The sequence below is a fragment of the Poecilia latipinna genome, unplaced genomic scaffold (assembly GCF_001443285.1).
Source record: "Poecilia latipinna isolate Pla-1442-1.1 unplaced genomic scaffold, P_latipinna-1.0 Scaffold719, whole genome shotgun sequence".
NCBI lineage: Eukaryota > Metazoa > Chordata > Actinopteri > Cyprinodontiformes > Poeciliidae > Poecilia > Poecilia latipinna.
This window is the reverse complement of record NW_015113335.1, coordinates 250,422-271,837: the sequence shown is the minus strand read 5'-3', so window position 1 is coordinate 271,837 and position 21,416 is coordinate 250,422. Positions and strand designations below refer to the sequence as shown.

The window sequence follows — 21,416 nt, the reverse complement described above, 5'->3', positions numbered from 1 at the left end:
GTAGGTCTAGTAAAGTATAATGAAAACGTAACTGAAGACAGTGGATATTTCCGGCTTATTGATTCTGACCTTCCATAAAGAGTCCGTGGATGTACGCTCCCTCTCTTGGAGGATGTCCAAAGTCCTCTTTCATCTTCTTTGTTACGTCAACAGTTAGAGTCATTTTGTCCAGGGGCCACTGATTCTTGCGCGCAATACTCTGCAGTACAGCTGACAAAGCACACCTCCACGTGTTATTTGTGTGAATTTTATAAAACATTTACTAGGTCTTTGACCTCTAACCGCCTGCTATTACTACTACTCCCCTCCACTTTCAGTTAGAAAAATAAACATTCAAACTATTAAAATCATTGTTTAGGTTTCATGAACCCTAAATTCAAATAGTTCAAACTTCTACTCTAAGGTAGTATGTATTTCACTTTTAACTCCTCAACTACAACTCACACATCCACTTTCTTTTATTCAGTATATATGTACCGTTTTCCTTCAACATGGTTTAGCTTAGTTTTTGAATCTCCTTCGGTTCAGGTCCTTCAGCAGCTACAAGGTAAATATGTTATGAGTTAAAACTCACCAGTAAGGAATGATTGTGGGTTGAAGAGTCCTGACAGCCAAACAACTGCAGGCAAAACAAAGTCTTGAGTCCAACTGTCCAATTCATGACAGCTGCTCATTAGGTCATTCAACCTATAAAAAGTAACAAATTGTTTTGTAGTAAAATCGTGTAACCAGCAGTGTCATTATGTGATGAAACATTGTAGTTTAAAAGATGGGGATAAAAATATACCAATGTGCAAGTGTTTTAGTTGAGGGATAAGCCAGTCTAGTCCAAGAATCTGGAATGAAATCATTGAACAACGCAGACTGTAGTCTCTCCATACTGGAGGAGATGGTGAGTTCTCCCTGTGGAAAAGGGAAAACCCTTTGCTAAAACACAAATATACAATTTATATATAAACTGAAATGCTAGTGGGCAGTAAGCTGTACCTTCAGGCCAGCATCCAGCTCACTGAGGGACTTCTTTATTTCTGCTACCAGAAGATTCATGCGTTCACACTCCTGGAAGCACACTAAGATATAGGGGCTTCGCTCTGTTGTCTTTCCCATCATCTCTGAAACATTATATTCCTCAGGAAGCTTCTCCAGGATGTCTTCGATTATGGCCATCATCTGTAAAATGAAACCAAATCAGAAGGCACACATTACACAGTGCCTTGCCACCCTATTTATACCTCTTGAACATTTCACCGACCAAGATGTGGCCGTGAAACTGAAATGATAAAATAATCAAAAAGTATGCTCCCACTTCACTATTATGCACCATTCTATTTTAGCCTATCATCAATAGAAATTCCCTAAATGTACGTGGTTGTATCATGACCAAAATGTGAAAACGTGCAGAGGACGTTTGCATCTATCCAATCTCTACAGTTTTCTGTCAGAGTAAGTTTTGCGCATCCTCACCTTCTCGTCTGTACTCTCAGCGGCTTCGTCTCTACTGAATGAGTCTTGGTGCTGCAGTTCCCACAGAGATCTGAACATGTTTTCTGTGGTGGCAGTAAGGCACTCCAGCTCGGCATTCGGATGGAGGCCATACAACACGGGGTTCTCTGGGGGGAGGTTTTCATCGACATAAACATGGTAGCCTGCGTAGTCTAAAAAAGGAGGAGCCAGAAATCCTGGACACAGGAAGAGCTCTGCTTCAAACTATGAATTTGACAAAAAAAGAAGAAAACAGAAGAGTTCAGACTCAAGTTGTGTTTTTAGAACTTAATGTAGAGTGGATTTACAAACTGGACTGGAAAAATCTAAAAACCTGCTTTGTTTTGGAAAAAGTTATCATTCTGTGGAGAAATAATGAATAAGGACTACCGAGTTAGTAAGTTTAGATTACAACTGCCAACTTGAAGCATGCAATGTGACTACAGGTATATTACAACCGAGACTCTACATGCAGTTCCGTTTTTCATCTCAAGAGGGCACTCTTTACTTGATCAATAGAAATACATTTCAACTTTTTATACATTGGCACTGCTGAAATCAACATCACAAAAGGTAAAAAAAAAAAGAAAGAAATTAAAACGAATAAGTTGAAATATTTGCACATTTCACAGTTTAAAGTGACACAAAATGTGAAATTAAAAACAAACAGTTTTGTGTAAACTGGAACACCTACGGCTACAGTACAAAAAAAAAAAAAAAAAAACACCACAACCCAAAAAAAAAAAGGAAACTCCTGTTAGATCCAGGGTTTTAAAACATGAGATATCTGACTTTTAGAGGTAGGTAAGTAGGTGAATAGAATCCATACAACAACCCTTTATTTACTTGAAAGAGTTATCGTCTCAGGTCAACTCCAAGGCTAACTTACCATATTAGGATTTATGAATTCTTGCAGATATGTCTTGCAGAGTCTTCTGTCCCAGACATCAGTGATGTGCCCTCCATACATGATCTCTCCGAACAGATAGCGCAAGTCCTCCCAAGGCACCTGCATGGACTTTATCAGAGACATCAAAAGGAACATGAAGAAAAAGGACATCAGAAGGTCCTCAAAGAAATAAAGAAAAACAACTTAAATATTCTGAGAACTGAAATACTTTGAACTTACTCCAAAGGCATTTATACAGAAATGGTATACGCTCTTTACGGTGCATGGCTTTTGGGTCTACTTATTTTGAACACAGCAATGAACCACGCTTTTTCTTTTTTGGCTTGCTCTTTGTTTAGCATATAATGACATGGTGGAATCTGTGTGCGGTTTTTCTACGCTTTGACTTCACTTAGGGGAGATTCAAATAAACTTAGAACCCGTCTTACCCCAAATCATTTATACATTAAAACCTTGTAATAGTACTTGCTTTTTACCATGACTCGATATATATATGTTTTTAGGTATTCCATTAACATTTGAAGGGTCAACTACCCTATAACATCCTAACTAGGCACCTTCAGCGCACATGGAGAAACACAACAAAAAGATGTTTCTTTACACAAACTGATGCGCTGTATGACAGCGTAGTCTCTGCCTCAGTGGGAGATTATGATCCCTGAGCGTGAAGGAGGAAGAACAGAACATGCAATTCATAACAAATTACAAAAGCTGTAGGTTCAGTATCATTTGTACCTGTATTGTTTTGCAAATTGCTTCCTTCATCAGCTCTAATTGCAGTGATCACTTATGTAGCGTTGTGAACTGTCACATTGGCTGCGTGTAATTACATTTAGGATAACGCTTCATTGCCCTCTTAATGAATCCTCTGTATACGCACATACAGGTTAGTGTTTGGTTAACGTAATGAAGGACATTCGTTTTTGGAGGGCAGAATACCTCGGAGATGTAATTGGTTATGACCGGAGTAATGGGAGTTCTAAGAGAAATGCATTAGGAGTTGTGAGGGGCGCAAATCTGAAAGAATGGATTTTTTGTCTTTGTGAAATAAAGCTAAATTATAGGTTGTGGGTTTGAAAAAAAGACAGTAATGAGCATTTTTCTTTTTTTTTTTTACAAATACCACCGCAACAAAAGACTTTAAAGAAATAATTGGAGATGCTTCAGAGTAATTCAGCATCCTTGTCTGACATTATTGTCGATAATAATACCATTATCCCTCTAAATTTGATCATTTAGGTAGTTGTAAAAACACATTAAAAGTTTTATTTAAAAAAAAAAAAAAAAAAAGAAATGGAAAAACCTATTTTATTAGAGAATAATAAATACCTTTGAGTTGCCCTCCAGGTAGTTATATAAAATATGGGCAGAGATGGTGAGGTCTCCTGTGCTGAAGGGGTAGTTGTGGTTCCACCCTTGAGAGCCAAATTTTCTGCGCTCTGTTATGCAGGCGTGGAAGAAACAGAGGGAGAACAACATGGAGTTGAACTCTTGCTCTCTAGAGCACATATCCAAAGTATCCTGAGAAAAAAAACAGTCAGAAAAATAGATGTCAGGGAATGCATGTCAAAACACACCTGACTGTAAAACTATTTTCAGCACACCTGGTTGAAGTTGTTGAGGGCAGTGTGTAAACTGGGATTCAAGCCAGACGGGGGTTCGTTTGTGATTTTGATGGCGTTCTCCAGCATGCCTCTGGGGATCACATGGTGGTTGGGGTTCTGTGCTGGCTCTGCGGTGATGAAGACCCGGTAGCTGGGATGTCCATCCACTGCCGCTGTCTCCAGGAGAGCATCTAGCGAAGGCAGCCAGCGGACCATGAGGTGTACATTCTGAACAAAAGAGAAAAATATTAAGAGGTTTTATTGCTAAATTTTAAATTTTGTTAGGTCAAATTAGTTAGAAAAAGATTTTCTGCGCTCTAGACTTGTTTAAAAGCCCTAACCAGTTCTCTTAGTTCACAGCTTCTCTCTAAAGTAGCCATTTGTGGAGCTGATCTAGCCAATTAGGGATTTTATTGAACCAAATTGAGTTTATTTCCCTTGTTCCGGGGATGAGATGATATCATTAGTGGCACAAGGAGGCTTAGAGTGCAGTCTTGTGTTGCTACAGCTTCTGGTGCAAAGAGTAAAAGGAACTTGTACCTGCAAAATGACCCAATGTCCCTGTTTGGAGGCGTTCCTGAGAACCCTCTCTGCTACCTCCTCCTGCCCCTTTCCCAGAGACACATTGTGTAAAGTTCCCCGGTCAATGGAAAATCCCAACTTTAAACCTGCATTTTAAACAAATATATATTATACAGTGTATGTCTAAATTAAAACGGATATGCAAGTAACAAATAAGAAGTGTGGTACCTAGTTTCTCAACATCTCTTAGTGGATCCATTCCAGGTGAGAGAATGAAGAACATGGAGGTTGAAGGAGTGCTATCCTCAAATAATTTTTCAAATTCCAGCCTTGTGCTCTCTGCATATTTATTTCCCATGCTTTCTCCCACAAATTTCCTATGAGAAAACATTAAGAGATGGATACCAATACACAGATATTGAAAATACATGTCCGCATTGCTTTGCAAAACTATTCATACCCCTTAAGCCTTTTCAGTGTTCAAGTGTTTGAGAATGTCTGTTCAGTAAAAGCTTATTTTTTACACTTTTATAGACTAAGAGAGTTGTCAACTCTTTGAAAAACAACTGAAACTCTTATGGGAGAGTGAACATATTGTCCATTTGATTTAGGTCTTAATATTAATTAGGACATTTTAACACTTAACTTGCTTTGATTAAAATCATTACATTGTATCTTTGGCTGTGCATTGAGAGTTGTTACCCTGGTGGGATGTTTTTATGCTCAGAATGAGTCACAAACAAGTGAACTGTAAAGTAATTAAGGAACTTTTGAAGGGAACTGGAATGACTGCAGTTTATCAGAGTAAAGAGTAAAAAGGCACATGCATGCCACACTTTTAAGATTTTTAAACATTTGGAACTGTTGTATAATTTTTGTTACATCACACAATTTTTGGTCTGTCACATAAAACTAAATTTAAATTCACTGAAATTTTCACTTGTAACATAAATAAACATCTCAGCAGTATCAATGTTTTTCCATGTAAGGTTGTTTAACTTTGGTTAGTTATTTACTTCACTGCATAGGTTAGCCTGTCAGGTCTGAGTGCTCTCAGGATGATGAGCTTCTGAAGGGGGCTCTTATTCTTCCAGTCCAGCGGGAGCTTTTCATTCTCAGGACAGCTGGATTCAACAATCTTCTTCCAGCGGTTTGCCGAGTTTTCCACATCTTTGTCGAGTCCACCGAATTCCTCCATTGCAGAGATTGTCTATATCAAAGTACATGACAAATCCACCTCACTCTGCAGTGCAGCACAGCATCTAGTAAAATGTGACTCACAAAACGCAATTATTGTACCGTACCTTAATGGCCCCCCAGCTTTGTGGAGAGAGGAACGACACAGCACTGAAGTTAGTAGTTTGCACTGGGAAATGAAGCAGGAACTCAAATTCCTGGGGATCAATCAAACCCTGAGAGAGGAGAATCTAAAGGGGAGAACCAGTTCTAATAGTCAGACTTACAATATAAGTGATTCTGATATGTTTTTAGTAATTAACAAACATTAAAGAAATTCCCAAACGTTCTTAACTTTACAAGCTGAATTAAGTGTCAGTAAACATGAAAAAGCCAAGTGAAGGACAGCCTTCAAAGTTGGACAATTCCTATGAAGAAAACAGTTGCTGCAGAGACAGATAATTGCATTATGTTATAAGATCCAACCCCCTGTCAGAACCAACTCTCTGAGCAGCAGCCACAGAGCAAAGTGTGAGAGATAATCAATAGCCACGTATGGTATTGCTGACTGCTTTTAATTGAAGTTAATGTGGGGGCAGAAAAGTACTTTGATTGATGAGAATGACAGCAGGCCCCACCTTTGAGGGCGGACCTGGGTCCCTCACCTGGAAGGCAGTGTGTGACAAGAAGGTTAACTTGTCTCTCTCAAACAGGCCCTGGCTGGTATACAGGAATACAGAATGGGTGATGGCCTCAGTGAGGGTGCGCACCCTGGTCCTCACATCCTTATCCCATTGTGCATGCTCCATTGCTTTGTTAAACACCAGGTTAAAGCCCTGGAATAAAACCACAGAAAACAAAATTATCATTAGCTACGGTCACTCGCATAATTAAATACTTGAACTTTTTCAGGTTGTCCATTACACCGCAAACTTCACCAATTTCATTAAGATTTTTTGTGATAATCCAATACAAAGCACCAAAGAAGCAACAAAGGAACAAGAAACTGAAAGAAAGAAACTGGTTTTCAATTTTTTTTATTTTTTTTATTGTGAATACTAGTCTTTAAAGTGTGATGTGTATTTCTGTCTACCTCAAATGATTCAATGTTTTGTGTAACACCTGTTTTGCTGCTACTGCAGCTAACAGTGTTTGGAGGTGGTTTGTCTCTACTATGTTTGCACAGCTAAAGACTGAATTCCTGCCAAATTTTCTTGGCAAAATCGCTCAAGTTCAGTAAAATTGGGTGGAAAGTATAAGTACACCTTATTATTAAGTTTTCCACAACTTTTGAATTTGATTTAGATTAGACAGGTTTTCATATTTCAAATGTGTCCCCTACCTGGTTTGTGGTAAACTACAAAAGACCAACAGATAGTAGCTCATAAATGTAAAATGGCAAAAAAAAAAAAAAAAAAAAAGATTTTAAGTACTGAATTTATATTTTTGCAGCTGTAGTTGCAGTAAAATGTGGATTGAAAATATATTGATTCAAGTGGAATGAATAAAAAGTGTGTGTGTCAGTCTATCGCATAATATTTTTTTGAAATACATGAATATCAGTTTGGGTGTAATGTGACATAATATGAACAATTTCAAGTTGACATAAATACTTTTGCAAGGTGCAGTTCAGGCAAAGTAAAAATGTTTTTATGATGAAAATTCAAGACTAAAAGAGAAAAGGCAACATAAAGAAAAACAGAAAATTGGTAAAGAAAAAAAAAAGGAGTGTATTGTAAACATTGTTCCTCTGAGAGCACTCCGGGGGTGAAAGCTTCACCTTGAGAGAAAACTGGTACATGGGGTTAATCTTGCTGAGGTCATTGATGATAAAAAAGAGGAGTGCCGCTCTCTCAGCTGCTGGGCGGTATAGTTCTCGAGCCTCGTTGATCTTTGTCTCGTTCTCTCTGGCCTCCACCACCTGTGTGTTCCAATTGCACAAAATGAGCTATTAGGCTCTCAGTCATGCTCCAAAACCCTCCCATTACACATATGCCTAACTACACATCATTTACAGCTAATGCAATAAAATGAGCCACTTGCTGTAGTATGACATTTAATATTACCTAAGCAACCAAAAGAAAAAAGAAAAAATGCCACCAGAACCATTTTTTGTGTAATAACTTTACCTTGGATTGAATGTGAGTTGCCATCCGCTTTGTGTTTTCAAGTTGCTCTACCAGAGAATTGTCGCTCAGAAAACTCCCATCGGCTGCAGACAAATGACTCAGTAGGTCATCTTCAAACTTCTTGAGCTCAATTTTGAAGTGGTTTTGGTGCATGGTGAGCTCCATCTTGGTAGATAAAAATTCAATTTCAAAGGTGTTTTTATAAACTAAAAACTTTCATGAAGACATAAGAAAAAATGCTTCAAATCACCAACATCTAACCAGGTTTACCTTTTGACTTTCCAGGTCAGGTCTCTCACTGGAGACTACCTGTCCCAGTAGCTGGTCCCCCAGGCCCTGAGGCGTCACCGTGAAGTTAATGAGGGTGGTCTCGGCCTGGAGCTCAGGAGGGAAGTGTGGATTGGCCAGCTTGGTGTGCAGAATGAGTTGAAAGTTCTTGTTGTACTCACATTCCTTATCCCCAATAAGAATACACCTAAATAACAAAAAAAGGAAAAAGGAAAATAATTGTCTAGATGTTTGTGATTTTGTCCTTAGCAAATTAAATGTACAAACTGAATAGAATAAAACAGACGATATATTTTGAAAAATTCAACCACAGTACAAAGAGTGCATCTTAAAACTAGAAATTTATACTAATTTCTAGTATCAATTTATTGGATTACTTGTAAATAAAATATGTTAAATATACAGCTGAAAAAGATTTGATATTCCAAGTGCTTAAACAATAAAGTAAACTTTTTTCCTGACTGTCGCGCAAAGACCGTGGGAGGGTTATATGCGTAAAGATCACGTTTGCTATTTAAACTTAATTGAATAGCCATTTAGGGCTGGAACAATATTTTGTTTTACAAGTCTCCTGATGCTACAATACCACAGAATGACAGCATTTTGGTCCCTCTGGTAAAAATACTTTAAAAATACATAACCAGCCATGCAATAAAAGACTAATAAAAAAAAGCAGAAACTAAAATTAACATCTCAAAGGCAAAAATAACTGCTTTAATAAGTGATGTAAAACATACAGTGATGTTGGCCTAATTTCAGTCAAAATAACATGAAAATACACTCTGAATGTCCTTTTGAGAAATCCCAAAACACATCATTACTGTGACATTTTGAAGACTGAAACAATACATGTTGATTCTACTACATGATATTAAATTATTTATGGCTTAGCCCCACCCCAGACCACAAGAACATGTAAACAAACAGATCAACCAAAGCAAGCTATACAGTATTTTCAACACTTTAGTTGGTTTCAAGGTCTCCTTAGGTTGGAGGAATTTGTATGTTTTCCAACAATACAGCTTAAATCTCATTTTATCTTATTCTTGTTAACCCAATAATGTACATCATTTAATCTTGTCTTATAAACTGATCCAACTGACAAAAATAAACTACATTAAATAATAATTACACAAAAGCAAATTGCTTCAAACTCGTAACATTGATGGCCCTCTAAACTAAGCCAATTTTAGCCTTATGCTTTCATGGCCTGCCAGTCCGAAATGATAACAGTTTTGTTTGCGTTATGTGCAAATATCCTTGCACAAATACAAGATATGATAACAGCACCAGCCAATACTTATCTACTCTTGTGTTTCAATTAAATTAGCGGTTGCTTGACGAACCTGGTGGCTTTTCATTTATCTCTAATTGCCCCTTGGATGTCAGGCAAGGCCCCAATTTTTATGGCAAAAGATCCTCATGGTGTAGGTATGGTTCAACTCTATATCTTCACAAGCCAGAATTAATGTACTATTGATAGAACCATTACTCCACCAAATTAAAGTCCTTGCTGATGGATTGGCTTGTAGTCTTCCGTCAGCCATGAAAGGAATAATTAGTATTCATTACTTCACACTCTACAACATTCCAATTATTAATGAACTTCAGCTGTGGAGCACTACCAGATCCATCATGGCTGACCCAGCAGGTTGTATTAATCATCGACAGAAACAAGTGTGTGGGTCATCTACAAGGAATAAACTTATTATCAGATTTAGTATGATAAATTGTTATGTCTGGACGGACAAGACATCCCCCCCCCCAAAAAAAAAGGCTTAATGAATATCCACCAAAAAAAACCTCAATATTAATGCATAGGCATGGAGTGTGAGCATTTCAGAGAAGCAGAACATCATTACGTGGTATTTTCTATTCATGCTGTGGTTGTCTACACGATTGAATTTATTGTATTCCAGGAAAAGGGGTAACTGTTTTACGTCTCCAGCAACAATTTCAGCCTAACTTAAATTTGTGAAGACAAACCACAGCATTAGGAGATGCTTCTGAAGTCAGATTTGAACTCACGTGGTTTTTCTGCAAATCATTTTGGAACAAAACCCTTTTGGGACGGTGTGAAACAACATGTAATAATAAATGTAATACAAAATCATAAACTCAACCCACTTTTGTTCTACTGTCCTTAATTTTAAACTGCCGAATTTCTTATGAGCCGTGTGGCTCCAGTTTATAAGGGTAACTGTTATAATCTGGCCTATTTTCAAGAGCACACTGGTCTACGGAGTTAAGAAATCAAGCTAACCAATTTTTTTTTTGTAACTATCTAAAACTCCTTTCACAAACACTTGAAGGCAGGATTAAGGAACCTTTTCACTAACTATTGGACTTGTCAAGGTAGGTAGCGACAGGCCCAGATTGGCAGAATTTTAAAGGGGTGAACAGATTTCAAGGAGTGAGGGACTTATGTTGTGATAACTTAGGGTTTGTATGAGCAGCCAGCACCAGTCTTTAAAACTGCAGGCGTTGTGAGTAGTGCTGACGTCAATGCTGTACAACACCCTTTGCTGTCCGGCCCTGCTGGCTGTATTTTTAGTATGCAAATGCTTAATCCTAAATTACTTTGATCAGTGTACAGAATTTCAATTTCAATATCCTTATAAGAATACTCATGAATTGTATCTGTACCTGAATAAAATTTATTCATGAGGACTCATTAGAGTGCTAACATATTCATAAGGAGATTACTGAAAGAATTCAGCAAAATGCCAGATGACCGAAGACTACCGATTCTAGTTTGTTACAATGAAGCTTTTTGTGAGAAACATAAGACCTCATACATAACCATGTTGTTCCTCAATTCAGCGTTTACCCTGAAGCTCATGTATTCAATATTCATCACACCTAAAAGAATGTAAACACACAAATATACATCTATCACCCATCTTGAGGGGGTCGATCAATAGCTTGACCTCAGGGGTTCAGAACACAAGCCGCAAATTCATTTATAATCTAAAGGGAAGCCATAATAATGCATTTAGTCATGTCTTACTGATGTTTTCTAGCGCTATTGTTTCAACTTTCTCGTATATTGACTTATTAAATGCACTGATTTCACTTTCTTTATCTCTAATGTTTCCCAGGACTGAAATGTTTCAGCACTAACCTTCCTCTTTTAATTGTTCTTTTTCCCAGAAGATTCTCCAGGACTGGGTCTACCTTTTCTGGGAGATTCTCTATCAGGACGGTTTCTCCACAGACAAGAGCTTGTTCAATAACTTCTATATATCTGCACCACAATAGAAAATCAAATGTGACATGAATGCTGTATTTTATATACTGTACATTTTTTCCTGATTTTTTTTTTTTTTTTACCCTTTCTGTCCCAGTCGCACCATCCTGAGCTCTGGCTTCAGTCGGTTTCTGATCCACTTGATGGCCTGCTGCTGTGGATCAATGATGAGTGGCCAACGCTCACTGGTGGTCAGGATGGCTGCATTTTCAGTAGACATTCTGTCATTTGGCAAGCCCTGGTTGTGCCAGGCTGCCACAGTGGCATCATCTGTAAGCATGAGGATCGGATCCAGGCCGTCTGTCAGGGGCACAGAGACCTGGAACAAAATCAGGGGATTGAGGTCACTTTGGTGGACTCTACTTCACATTGCTGGAGTTGTTTACAAAGCAAATATGTTTCTTCACAAACAACTGTAGAATTATACATATTGTATGAAACTGATTTTACCTTTTGTGACTGAAGGAAAGGTACCCAAGAATTTTTGAAAAGCTCCACACGATACTGGCTCGTAAAATAACCCAAATACGAGATGAAAGCTGAGGCGAGGAGGACGTCACCACAGAGAGTTTTTTGCTGTTTCTTGTACTGGATAATCGCTTGGGACCAGCGTTCCTTTTCTTCCTGTATGAGGTAAAAGAGATAGTTTTGAATTTTTGAAGTGGGGTTCTGTTAGGAGGTCATAAGTAACTAGTATCTAAACTGTAGTAGATAACTTTCTTAAAGTCTCCCTTTAATATAACTCCAGATCAGTTAGGCTGAAGCTAAACACTAGCCTGAGAAGGGCCAACATGTAAGTGGACTTCTACGCTTTATAACAGGTGTTAAACTCCAGTCCTCGAGAGCTTGTGTCCTGCAACTTTTAGATGTGTCTTTATGTCATAACACCCCAGTCAGCTAATTAGATCATTATTCTGTGAAAGTGGACTTTATGAGAAGATAATCCAGTCATTTATTAAGGTATGTTGGACTTGGGACACATCGAATAGTTACAGGACATCAGCCTTAAAGAACTGGACACTCCTGTTCTAAAACAACTGTGGTCTCTAAAACATCATAGAGGGTTATGCAAAAGTTATTTTGTAAACCTATAAGCCATTGTCACATTTGCTCTGGGAAGGTGCTTGCATGGAAAAATTATTTTGTCAGAAAATTTACGTCAGATATGTCACACCACGTGTCTATTATTTTAATCTGTGATGTGCATGTTATGTTAATGACTTGTTACAAAGTCTTTTTTCTTTCCTCTTTGGTAGTTAATCTCAGTAGAAACACAACCCACTTCCGTTCTGAGTGTGTTTTTCATACACGAATATCAATGGTCACATTTTGCCCTCAATTTACATTCCAAGTGTAATCATCAGTTCTGGTCCAAATACAATCCTGGTGCAATGTAAACGAAGGTTTAACATGTACTAAAGTAGATTTTCATCAGCCGCTATGTCACTTTCCTTTCTATTTGATTGGTGGTGTGTTATATGAAGCCTTGGCCCCTACTGGATTCCAGGGGTCTGCCACCTGCGGCTCTGGAGCCACACACCAGTCTTCCTTCGCTATTCATGATTTCTATTAAATACTGTAGCACTGTGTTTCAAAATACAAACGCAATCTAACAGAACGACTATGTTTTGCAGTTTTCATAGGTGTGTTGATGCAATATTTGCATATTTTCATATCAGACTAATAGAACAACAGAAATTTTATTACCTTTTAGTTTCACTTCAAAAACTGTGGACTACAGTATGACTTTAAAACTATTTCAATGTTTGTATATAAAAATTTTAAGTGAAAAAACAGGATCACTTGACTTTATCTGTGGCTCAAACTAAAAAGATTTCAGAATGCATCCAAAATTGAATGCATCAAACTGCAAATCTCTGAATAATATCTTACAAATTTTGTGTGGCGATTCTCTCTGCATCAATTCAGCATTTATTTAAACCTTCAATACTGTGACTGTGATGGCCCGCAGCAATAAATCAAGCATGGCATTTTCTTACAAGGGGCTGTGGATCTAGGATATGTCACATAATAAATTCTCAGACAGTTAAAAATCACTATAATTTTACTCTAATGTATTATGGATCGCCTGTGATATCACTCAGTCTGTGGTGAGACATTGTTAATTTCCAACAGCTGTTGAGGCTTTGAGGTAAGTTAATGATTAAATATAGACGGTCTGATTTATTAGTCTGAACACTATTGCTTCCAGGTCAATGCAATAAAGACAAAACATTTATCTTGATATGCTTAAAAGCCAAGATGTTCCATGCAAACAACATTTATTCTGTGGAATAAGAAAGTCGAATTTGTAAAATGGCCACTAAAATCACCATCTGTTATCTCACATTACCACAGAGGTTTTCAGAAAAAGAACATGAACAGGAAAAGTAAAGATTTTTATATATGATTTGTATAATGTGTAGAGTCATAGCTTACAACTTCCTATTCACAGTTTATCAAAGCAAATCTGTGGAATACATTTTCTGTCCACACAAAATCTGTTCAATGTTCAGAAAAAAGTGTTATTTGTTTAGCCTTTTAGCAATTTCTCCCCCATTCTCCATTTTGGAAAATGCTCAAATAGCCAGTTGCCTGGTTCAACCATGCGTTTTCTCTGGACCAGCCCACTCTAACTACCTCACATGACCACAGGATGCTGCTGGACCAGGCTGTGAGATCTTCCTCTGCCTGTTCTGCTCATGCAACTGTCAAGGTTTCCTGCCAGGACATCACAACTTTCAGTCCAGATTACTAATGCAATTTGATTACCAGCATGTCCCCCAGTCAAATCTCAGTTAATCCGATGCCAGTTTTAGGTTCAGTGGCATGACAAATAAAACTCCTAAGCGTCACATTGTTTACCATTAGGCCTTTGACGAGTTGGTTGGCCAGCTCTACGGTCTGGGTGGTTCGTGTCACCTCCTCCTGACAACTGATTTTCTCAGTTGTAGCTCTTTCAAACTGAGCTGTTAGGCTTTGGAGGTTGGCATCAAGATCCTGGGGGGAGGGGGAAGCAAATCCTGCACATGAGATACTACTTACAAGTACTTTTGTACTAATCAGCATTTCAATAAAAATAAAGAGATGATCAGCCACAAAAAATAAAGAAGCATGAAATGGTGGGCAGTCTCTAAGTAGTCTAACGGTATGAAGGTTTACTGTTGCAACGTTTTAACATCTTGATATGTGAGTCTGAGCTTGTCATACAGTTGGTACATGGATTTTATTACTAAAATTAATTAAGTTTTTGATGATATTTCTATTCAATGAGAAGTGCTTGTAATTAAGTATGCCAAAAACACTCACCGCCAGTTTTTTTTGAAGTACCAACAGTTTGGCTGTTTCCATTTCCAGCTCTGCATTAGCTTGTGATAATGCAGAGCGTTTTGGGATAACCTCACAATAAATCTAAACAGAAAAAAAATAATAATAAAAAATTCTGAATGATGCTTCCAACTTAGACAAAATCCACTGATAATAATTTTAAAATATTCTAAGGCCATGTCAAACCTCATAGTATCTGACAATATTAATAGTCCAAGCACAAAGTCCAGCTGCAGCTGTAGATTTGGTCCAAACTAGATCAGGGTGGAAGTCTGGCTTTCTCAAATACTGTTGCTTCACTACAGTCAGGCAGGACTCAGGAATGTGCTCTTTGTCATATGACACCAGTGCATGTAGAAAATCATCCACCTGATGGATAAAAAAGGAGAATTAAATCAGTTTCCAAAGTTTAATGTAGAAATTGGAGAAACGACACTTGTTTGTTTATAAAATATTAACACATTTTAATCGGAAAAAGGCCAGTGAAATCATGTTGTTCATTTATGCGTCCACCAGCTTATCATGTGTGTAATGTTTGAGTGTCTATAATTAATTTTTAAACACACTTGCATAAACTGCAGTCATATGCAGAGAAGCAGTTGAACACACTAGTTCCACTGCTGGGTGTGTAAGCGTAATAATAGAGCCATTGAGCTACAATGTGAGCTTTGGAGAGCTGTTGGGCTGCACCTGGGTCAAGGACCTTTCATGAATTAGACTGACATTAATCAGGATGATGCGATTGAAATTGTCACTGCATAACCTTGCCCATGAAGGCCCGCGCCGCCTTCCAGCTCCGATCCTTAGGTACACGGCCATGAGGGGCCAGCAAGACCATGACAGCGGCTGCAACATTGGTTACTGCTGCTGGAGGGTTTGGAAAGGCCTTGAGCTCAGTAAGATTAACCTACAAAAAACAAATGACAGATATTCAAAAATCTGTTAAAAAAAATTATATAAATACATATATTCTACTGTATTGAGGATGTAGTGGAACCTTATTGAGGGTGTTTAGAGCTTCCACTGCAGCTGTCAACAAGGGCTCTGCTTTAGTGAGGTCATTTTCACAATCCTTCCGTTTGACAGCAATTTCTGCCTGCATAACAGCAACCTGTGCAAAAGTAATCATTGCAACTAAATGATAACCTGTATGTATGGTGAATAGCATATGTCATGCCAAAAAAGTGTATAAACCAACACGAGAGGTTCTCCAACCTTTTGTGCTTCCACATCTGCTGCCACTCTCTTCTTGCTCGCTTTCTCTGTTTGCAACCCAATTTTTGTTAAAAGGGCTCCAATATTGTCATTTTTTAATGTAAGCTGAGACTCTTGCGATGCTAATTTTGCTTTCAGATTATCAACCTAAAACCAAAAAGAAATTACATGTATGAGAATAAAAAATAAAAAAAAGCAATATCGCTTTTTAAAATGCCAAAATGAGCCAATGAGTGGACAAGTTGAAGAGACCAGACCTGTGCAGCAGTGCTTTGGAGTTTCTGAAGGCCATTGTCAAGTCGGTTCATTTTGTGCTGAAGCTGAGCCCGGCTTTTCTCCAGAAGGTTTCTGTACAAGGTGATTTGCTGGAGAAAGCTCTTGGGGGTGGTGTAATTGTACCTCTTCTCATTTCGCAGGTATTTTTCACTTGCCTGGTTGACACTGTTGTGAACGTAGGCCATGAAAAGACTGATGGATTCCTGGACAGCAGGCTATAAAAATAAGTGGGGTTGAGGGGAGAACGGGGTGAGCTGGATTAAGTGGGGTTTAACACCCCCAACCTGATGGGCACTGAAATATTATCTTCATAAACTTTGAATTCATCTACAAGTTCTGCCATCTTACTTGGCTGGCCCTGACTTACTCAATCTGAAATTTAGGTGCAGCCAGCAGGAATGATTGGGCTTTGAGACCTCTGTGAAAATAATGTGTTTAAAGCCCTGACATGCTGCTTGTAAAACATGCACACTGTTTACATTATATCTGCTCCCCTCCAACTTTCTAAACAGCCGTGGTACCACATTTCAACTATGTATTCACAACGCACGTCCCCTATTAATCACACAGTTAGCAATCAATTAAGGCTAAAACAAATGAGCAGAGAATATGAAGATCAAACCTAACCATAACTCACAAAAAGCCATTGTTAATGATCATAGATCTGTGAGATGAGAAAATCATTATTAATTAAGATCTGACATAATGCGTTTTGATAAAGCATGGTGGGTTGCTTTAAGATGCGAAGCAAGCTCATTGATTGGCCTCGTATAACAAATATTATGTATTTCTAACTTTTAATAAATGACTACTACATTTCTTAGACTCCTGCCTCCTAAACAAGATAAACAATCATTTATGACTTTAGTTTCAATGTTTCATGCACTGGCTTGTAGCAGCATTATAAATAAACTCAATCTCATTCATATCAACACAAACCTCTAAGCACCCATCTCCTTTGGATTTTAGCTAAAGCAACCTTGTTATCAGTTCAGTGATTCAGCTCAGTGTCTAAATAACAACCATTGGACAGTTTTATGTTTTAGTTGATGCTGTTGTGTTTACAATTAAAAATGTATTTTAGCACTAAAAGTGCAACAACGTCTGAGCACCACAACTGCTATAAACATCATCATCACTCCCGAATATGACCATTCACACACAGATGTATACACAAACAGAGAAAGTTCACCGTCTGGCACATGTTCACCTACGTAATGAGACTTCCTGGTTGTGACAGCTGCGCCACCTTAGAGGGTCGTTATGTGCTTAATCAGTCTTCTCTCATTAACATAAATGACTATGGGTTGTGATCGTTACGGTGCTATGATGGAAAACAATGATATCCCTACGCTTACTGTGAGTCTCTGGGCATGTGTTCGGCAATTTGTCAGTACCTTGCTGCAGGACTAATGATGAAAGATCTATGGAAAACTTAATTCAGCTGTGCTGCAATAATTAGAAAATGTTCATTGAAATCTAAACCCTCCCTAAGTGTCAAAGTGCATGATAAACCTTGGCAAAACACCATATTGTCTATCTCCAATGCCTTGCAAAAATGATGACACTTTTTCACATTTTGTTAGACTACCATCACAGAACTTGCAATATTTTGGGGGATTTTAATTGATGGACAAATACAATGTAAATACAATGCACCTTTTGTTTTTAGATTTTGGCTTGAAAAATAAACAGAAACCATATCATTTTATTTTACTTTGGGCTCATCGAATGCATAAAATCCAAATAAATGACAAAAACGACACACATCATACAAATGTTAAAATGTATATTTTATAATATATTACATAATGGAAATTATATTTTCTAAAATAATTTAATTCCTAACTTAACTATTCAGGCTAAATGAAGAACAGATGGTGATATTAGATTAATGTAATCAATCAACGGGCTTACCTCAATTCCATCAATTTCATGGACGAACCTGTAGCTCACCGACTGCAGAGCCTCAGTTGTCCAAGGATGAAACCAGTCGATGGTTGTACAGTTAATGAGAGCCGGGAACCGACGGGCCCTGACACGCAGGGCGTTGCCAACAGGAGACATACACAGTACTACCTGGAAGCCAAAAATCCAAAAATCTGAAAATGTGTTTTACCAAGTTCCTATATAAAATACATAATGTAAATTACAGTATGTACAGAAATCAAAATGAGGTCTGTACAAGTGGGATAACGCCCCTAGTCTCAAAGACTACAAGCAAGTTTTTGGTGTAAAAACAAAAAAAAAAGAAAAAGCTTTGGTGGATGCCCTATTGAAAACCATTTCATCCTTTTTAAATCTGATTTATCTAGTTTTCTGTATTTGTTTTACACAGACTCTCAAAATATATTTTGCAAGAGCTTTGCCATTAATTTTCCTGGCTAAAAACAGTCCTTGCAAGCAGATGTTTTAATGCATTGTTTTGATTTGCAGTGTCCTTTTAAATGTTTGCAAAAATCCTTACAGATTTTCTTAATTCTTAAACATCACACATAAAGCACTATTAAAGACACCATAATTTATATTCAGAATATCTTCACCGTGAGTTGTTGTTGCACTCGGTGTGTAAAGAATCTCCAGCAGTTCTCCTTGTCATCCAGCAGTCCGAGGCTGCGCACCTCTCTTCTCACACTTGACACAATGTGTTCAATTTCTTCCTCACAGAAGATCTTTGGACTTTCACCTAAATAGAAAAAAAAACTATAATGACAAACTGAAGAGTTCTGGCAATTATGATTATTAAGTTCCTATTTTAGAAAGAAAAATTAGAAAGACAAAAGATATCTGCTATTAAAACTGCACAAATGGCACGGATTTTGAATCTGACCTGATGAAAGTATGTTATTAACAATGACTAAAAACCGGTCATCAGGTATCTGTGCATCTGTCAGCAGCAAAGTCACACGATGATTCTTTACTCCAGCCTTTAGTAATAACCCAGCAAGGTCCGTCTGAAAAAAAAAAAAAAAAGAAATAAAGCCAAACTTCACAAGGAAAGGTTGTGATTATCAACCAAATGTGAAATCCACTGGAAAATTCAGGCTGTTCAATAATCCATCAGCTACAGTATGGATTCCATTTTTAAGTAATTAATGCTTAAAATGAAACATGTAAAGCATCAGTGAAATATTAAAACACTTGAAAGTGGCTCCTAACTGTATCTGACCAACATTTCTTGCTCCACTGAAGAAGCTGAATAACAATGAATCGCGTTAACAACCTGAAGCTGAGCAAAAAGAGTTAAATCAATAAGTTGCATTAAGAAAATAGAGCAGGGACTTTAATAAAACTGTTATTCAAGTAGTTTAATTATCAGTTGCATCTGAAAACCATGGCAAAAAAAAAAATGCATTTAAAGTATAATTGACATTACGTTGAGGTCCTGGATGCTGTAGCCCTTTCTCGGTGTGATTTGGAAGACTTCCACAGAAGACATGTAGGAAGCGAGGCGAGTCAGACTCTGCTTTCCGCTGCCCCCCACTCCCACCAGTAGGCCATGGCTCCTCGGAGCCTCCAGGATACGACTGATGCGACAGCTGGTGACAATATAATCTGTTTTAAGTCATGTTATGCCACATTTATTATTAATTCCTACTATTACTTATTATTTCTATTATCATCCAATCATGTTTTATCAAGCTCATTATATTAATCACACATACTGTAATAATAATAATAAGTCAAATGATGCTCACACATGTTGTATGGCATCTTCAAACAGCACAAGGTTCATAGTTGGATAGAGCTCATTGTAGCTTTTCAAGGCCTCACTGAGGATGGTCCTAAGCACAGACCAGTCATTGAAAGGGGCATAGGAATGACCTCTGTCCATGTTGGCAAAGTGGCAATAGAGTTGGGTCTGTTTGTTCACTTTTTTATCTTCCAGTCCCTGGAGAAGGACATAGGTGTAGTTTTTCCCTGTAAAGACTGCAATCTATAGGTAAAGAACTGAAGTTTATCGTATTTATCTTAATATGAATTGCACCTCAAAGCATTCATGCGCAGTCTCCATTTGGATCTTCTGGAAAAGCTGCAGGTCTTTCATGTCTACCAGTCTGTCTGAATACACTCTGCAGGACTCGTGCAGCCATAATGCCACCAGGTCAGCGCTGTCCCTTACGGTCTGTGGACCAGCTAAAAGGATACCCTAAACAACAAGAATAATCATGTCCATATCTTATCAAAAATTTTTAAGTCGAGCATAGTCTCAGCTTACTGTACACACTACCTGAAAGACGTTTGACATGTCTCGAAGGTTAAATATGTAGTGGAACTTGATTGCTGTGGGAACAAAACTCTGAACCATCTTGTCATGAAGAGTCATGAGAGCTCGAACAACAGCAGCAGCAGTTTTCTGGACTGACTGACTGAAAGCTCTTTGTTTTAAATGCCCACACAAGATCTGACCATAGATTGATGCCCGAGACTCTGGCGAAGGGAAGTTTACTGCAAACACTGAGAAATGTCTCTGTTGGGAACAAAAATACAGTAGAAATGAACATGACATTATCTGGACATAATACATGTCAAATTATCACTGTAATAAATTCTCAAATTACCAAAGGAAAACTACTTTCTTAAGCAGATCTCTGTTAAAAAAGTGGTTTTACTCAAAAAAGAATTTTTACTAGGATAAATGAAATACACATACGTACATATATGTTCAGTAAGAACATATGTAAAACAATCTAAAAAGTGAAGGTTGTTGATTAATTGAAATTAAATTGTTACAGTTGATTCTGGAATAGCATCAGATCTGAGAACTTATATCCTTTACCCTTTTCTCAGTTTCTTTTTGTCTTCGTTTTGTTTTTGTTTTTTTTGTTGTTTTTTTTTTGTTCACAATTTAAACTTAATTTAAACATGTAGCGTTTAAATGTATGCTTTAAAATGAGATATAGAAGATCTAGAAGTCTTCATGCTATCTCAACCTCATAGAATAAGTATAACCAAAATTATGTTTATACTTCACTAATCACATATTTTATAAGTTTAAAAACGTTCTACTCTGGTCATTGCAATATTGCATCAATATTGAAATCCCAATAACACTTCTGATAAAAACACATTTTATCTTTGTATTGACTCACTATTCTTTCTGAATCCACAAACTCTCAAAAGCCTTTTTTTATGTATAGAGCAGTCTTTTTTTTTTTTTTTTTTTTTGGAATTTTAAAAAAAATTTTTGCCTAAAATTTAAAATAAAACCTCAGGTAAAAATAAGGGCTGGTTTT

The 21,416-nt window shown here is 37.5% G+C and overlaps 1 protein-coding gene across 3 annotated transcripts in view; it reads right to left on the bottom strand.

The window, feature by feature from the left end:
• The window catches only part of si:dkey-233k19.3 (dynein heavy chain 11, axonemal), a 57,380-nt gene that overhangs the window by 7,866 nt on the left and 28,098 nt on the right, over positions 1 to 21,416 (bottom strand). For all 3 annotated transcript variants that reach the window (XM_015045316.1, XM_015045318.1, XM_015045317.1), the window contains exons 49-81: positions 20,411 to 20,650; positions 20,168 to 20,329; positions 19,878 to 20,071; positions 19,556 to 19,718; positions 19,010 to 19,133; positions 18,723 to 18,865; positions 18,097 to 18,258; positions 16,161 to 16,394; positions 15,904 to 16,050; positions 15,686 to 15,799; positions 15,452 to 15,595; positions 14,875 to 15,057; positions 14,671 to 14,772; positions 14,227 to 14,361; positions 11,812 to 11,985; positions 11,445 to 11,680; positions 11,236 to 11,358; positions 8,094 to 8,298; positions 7,824 to 7,988; positions 7,475 to 7,615; positions 6,360 to 6,530; positions 5,823 to 5,945; positions 5,535 to 5,728; positions 4,747 to 4,895; positions 4,537 to 4,664; positions 3,997 to 4,224; positions 3,722 to 3,913; positions 2,372 to 2,500; positions 1,465 to 1,707; positions 988 to 1,170; positions 788 to 903; positions 575 to 687; positions 70 to 210 (exon numbers count right to left, since the gene is read on the bottom strand). In XM_015045316.1, the coding sequence (XP_014900802.1) occupies positions 70 to 210; positions 575 to 687; positions 788 to 903; positions 988 to 1,170; positions 1,465 to 1,707; positions 2,372 to 2,500; positions 3,722 to 3,913; positions 3,997 to 4,224; positions 4,537 to 4,664; positions 4,747 to 4,895; positions 5,535 to 5,728; positions 5,823 to 5,945; positions 6,360 to 6,530; positions 7,475 to 7,615; positions 7,824 to 7,988; positions 8,094 to 8,298; positions 11,236 to 11,358; positions 11,445 to 11,680; positions 11,812 to 11,985; positions 14,227 to 14,361; positions 14,671 to 14,772; positions 14,875 to 15,057; positions 15,452 to 15,595; positions 15,686 to 15,799; positions 15,904 to 16,050; positions 16,161 to 16,394; positions 18,097 to 18,258; positions 18,723 to 18,865; positions 19,010 to 19,133; positions 19,556 to 19,718; positions 19,878 to 20,071; positions 20,168 to 20,329; positions 20,411 to 20,650 (5,401 nt within the window). The remainder of the gene's footprint in view (positions 1 to 69; positions 211 to 574; positions 688 to 787; positions 904 to 987; positions 1,171 to 1,464; positions 1,708 to 2,371; positions 2,501 to 3,721; positions 3,914 to 3,996; positions 4,225 to 4,536; positions 4,665 to 4,746; positions 4,896 to 5,534; positions 5,729 to 5,822; positions 5,946 to 6,359; positions 6,531 to 7,474; positions 7,616 to 7,823; positions 7,989 to 8,093; positions 8,299 to 11,235; positions 11,359 to 11,444; positions 11,681 to 11,811; positions 11,986 to 14,226; positions 14,362 to 14,670; positions 14,773 to 14,874; positions 15,058 to 15,451; positions 15,596 to 15,685; positions 15,800 to 15,903; positions 16,051 to 16,160; positions 16,395 to 18,096; positions 18,259 to 18,722; positions 18,866 to 19,009; positions 19,134 to 19,555; positions 19,719 to 19,877; positions 20,072 to 20,167; positions 20,330 to 20,410; positions 20,651 to 21,416) is intronic.